Below are 3,209 nucleotides of genomic sequence, written 5' to 3' on the forward strand. Positions count from 1 at the left end.
TTTTTGAGACAAAGTCTTGCTCTGTCACCCCAGCTAGCGTGCAGTGGCATCATCACAGTTCACTGCAACCTCAAACCCCTGGGCTCAAGTGATCTTCCTGCCTCAGCCCCCAGGTAGCTGGGACTACAGGCACCCACCATGATGCCCAGCTAATTTTTCTATTTTTAGTCGAGATGGGGTCTCATTCTCTTGGTCAGGCTGGTCTTGAACTCCTGACCTCAAGCAATTCTCCTGCCTCAGCCTCCCAGAGTGCTAGGATTATAGGGATGAGCCACCACACCTGGCTGATATTTACCTTCTATTCCCTTCTAAGACTGGCAGGAGTCCATTTCAATGGTTTGATGAGATGGAAAGGAAATAGACAGCGAAGGTATGAGGGATAATCTATAATTCAGACCCATTGGAAATAACAATTGACAACTTTGAAGCTCTTTGACAGTGAAGGTCTTGCTGCAATGTTTCACACTAATTTAAATGCCAGCCACGTCTTAGTATGGAAGAAGTGCTTATAAATATTTTAAAGAAAAAAATTAGGCAATAGATATAAATAGGTACTTCGCAAAAGAAGAAATACAAATGGATAATAAAATTACTTAATGAATCACTAGGTTATTGAAGAAATCCGAAAGATACACTGAGATTTTTATTTTTTACTCACTACATTGAAAATTTTGTTTTGTTTTGTTTTTAGAGACATAGGGTCTCACAATGTTGCCCAGGTTGGACCTGAACTCCTAGGCTCAAACAATCCTTCCACCTCAGCCTCCTGAGTATCTGGGACAACAGATATGTGTCAATGCAACCAGCTTACATTGAAAAATATTGAAATATTAAATACTTAGTATTGCGGAGGACATAGCAAAATGAGCAATTGCTTGTACTACTGGACAGTAGTTTGTAAACATATATGAAAGTACAAAACATACGTACTATTAATATTTGGCCTAGCCCTGGGTCAATTATAGGGATTGACTCTAACAGAATTAATCAGAAATTGGAAAATAAATTATGCTCGTATATTCATATAATAGAATACCATGCAGCCATTAAAAATAATGATTATCATTATCCAGAATTGTATTTATGACATTGTGCAAGATATAAAAAGGTTACTATCAGTGTGTATAGTATGATCATATATATGCAAAATTGTATGTGTAGGCACCACATGTCCAGCAATTCACTAAAATATTAACAGTGACACTATCTCTGGTGTTTCAGATGATTTTTACTTTCTTCTTTTCCACTTGTTAGTATTGTTTAAACATTTCACAAAGAGTAAGTTTCATTTTTTTGTAGTCAGAAATAAGCAACAAGGCTGATTTTGTTTTAAATATGTAAGAAAGTATCCTTCTTACATGTTATATCATTCATGAAGGATAAAACAAGTGTTATTTATTAGGTAACAAATGGTCTGGCAGAACTCTGTATCAATCAACAGTCCTTTTTTCTACCCATCTGTCTCTGCTTAGCATGGATTCAAAATAACCACAATTAAATAAAATAAAAATGACCCACAAGAGTCTCTCTGTATTATATGCACAGGAAGACAGGGAATTAAACCCCTAAAAAATCCACAACATTTTCTCCCTCATTAACTTAATTTTCAAAGAGAGTAATTAGCATGTTGCAAAGTTCTTATTGAGTTGCATATCAAATCCCTATGAGCAGAGGAAATTGTGTTCTCAGAAGAAAACAGACCAAATAATTATAGAACTTCATACTAGGTTTTTTAAGGCATCCTTGAAAAACAGACTGGAAATAATGTAATCTTTCTGAATGTAAAATTTCTCAGATGTAGCTGTTTTTTGAAGTTACCTTAAGAAAAACCTAGTCTTAGTTTACCCTACCCCCCAGAAAATTTCAGAGACTTTTTTCCTATCTTTTTTTCAGTCAGTGAGCCTATAGGTAGGTCTCTGCTATTTTGGGTACCTTGCAACTGCATTCTAAATGCTGTTTCTAGTCTTTAAATCAGCTTTATACAAGGATTGTTATCTATTTACTTAGTGGCAAGCTCCTCATATAAGCAGTTATGTAGGTACTGCAAGTATAGTTCTTGTCATGTTTCCCATTCTCTAAATCAAAGGTAACAACGGAAGATAATTTTTCCTGGCTGGGTATGGTACCTCAGTCCCGTAATCCCAGCACTTTGGGAGGCCAAGGTGGAAGGATCATCTGAGGCCAGGAGTTCGAGACCAGCCTGGGCAACACAGCAAAACCCAGGCTCTACAAAAAACTTAAAATTAGTTGGGCGTGGTGTGCGTCTGTAGTCCCAGCTACTTGGGAGGCTGGGGCAGGCAGATTGCCTGAGCCCAGGAGTTCAAGGCTACAGTGAACAATAATAACACCACTGTACTCTAGCTTGTGGCAGAGTGAGAACTTGCCTCCAAAAACTTAATTAATCAATTAAAAAACCGTAAAAGAAGATAATTTTTCCTGAAAGATACTTCTCTTTCTGCCCAAGTCTAAGTAGAAATCACCCATTCCCTTATCAGTGGCAACCTATCAGATAAAGTACATTTAGAGGTTTACCATTAAAAATGAAATTGATTTTTACTTGAAGTATGTAAGAAGTTATCCCAAAACTTATAAGTGAAGCTGGAAAAGACATAGTATTTAATTTTTACCACAGGTGTATCTGTCTGCCACGCACAGAACCACCCCACAAATCTATGAAACATAGATATTATGGTATGAAATGCTATCGCACATAGTTAAATAACAAAACCCACAAACCTTTAGTTGTTCATCAACAACTCTTGTAACTTCACCAGCCATTGATTCCAGGGTCTCCTGAATTGGACTGGATAATAAGCCAGTGGCTCCTGCCCAAGACGCACCACCAACATGGTATAAATTTGGTAACAACTGTAAGAAAAATAAAAAGTATCCTCTCAATAACTGAACAAATATTTTAGTAAGCACCAAAGTCATTGCAGAGTTAATGAAAAGGTAAAGAAATATTATTAGGGATAATCTATCTTTTTTTTTTTTTTTTTTGAGACAGAGTCTTATTCTGTCACCTGGGCTACAGTGCCGTGGTGTCAGCCTAGCTCACCTCAAACTCCTGGGCTCAAGCAATCTTCCTGCCTCAGCCTTCTGAGTAGCTGATACTACAGGTGGGCACCACCATGCCCAGCTAAATTTTTCTATTTTTAGTAGAGATGGCATCTTGCTCTTGCTCAGGCTGGTCTCAAACTCCTGAGCTC

General features: G+C 37.5%; 1 protein-coding gene across 2 annotated transcripts in view; it reads right to left on the bottom strand.

Annotated features, from left to right (window-relative positions):
* LRRC16A (leucine rich repeat containing 16A) overlaps positions 1-3,209 on the bottom strand; it is a 341,663-nt gene that overhangs the window by 78,778 nt on the left and 259,676 nt on the right. For both annotated transcript variants that reach the window (XM_012638672.1, XM_012638671.1), the window contains exon 26: positions 2,737-2,868. In XM_012638672.1, the coding sequence (XP_012494126.1) occupies positions 2,737-2,868 (132 nt within the window). The remainder of the gene's footprint in view (positions 1-2,736; positions 2,869-3,209) is intronic.

The sequence above is a fragment of the Propithecus coquereli genome, unplaced genomic scaffold (assembly GCF_000956105.1).
Source record: "Propithecus coquereli isolate 6110/MARCELLA unplaced genomic scaffold, Pcoq_1.0 Scaffold131, whole genome shotgun sequence".
In the NCBI taxonomy this organism is placed as follows: Eukaryota; Metazoa; Chordata; class Mammalia; order Primates; family Indriidae; genus Propithecus; species Propithecus coquereli.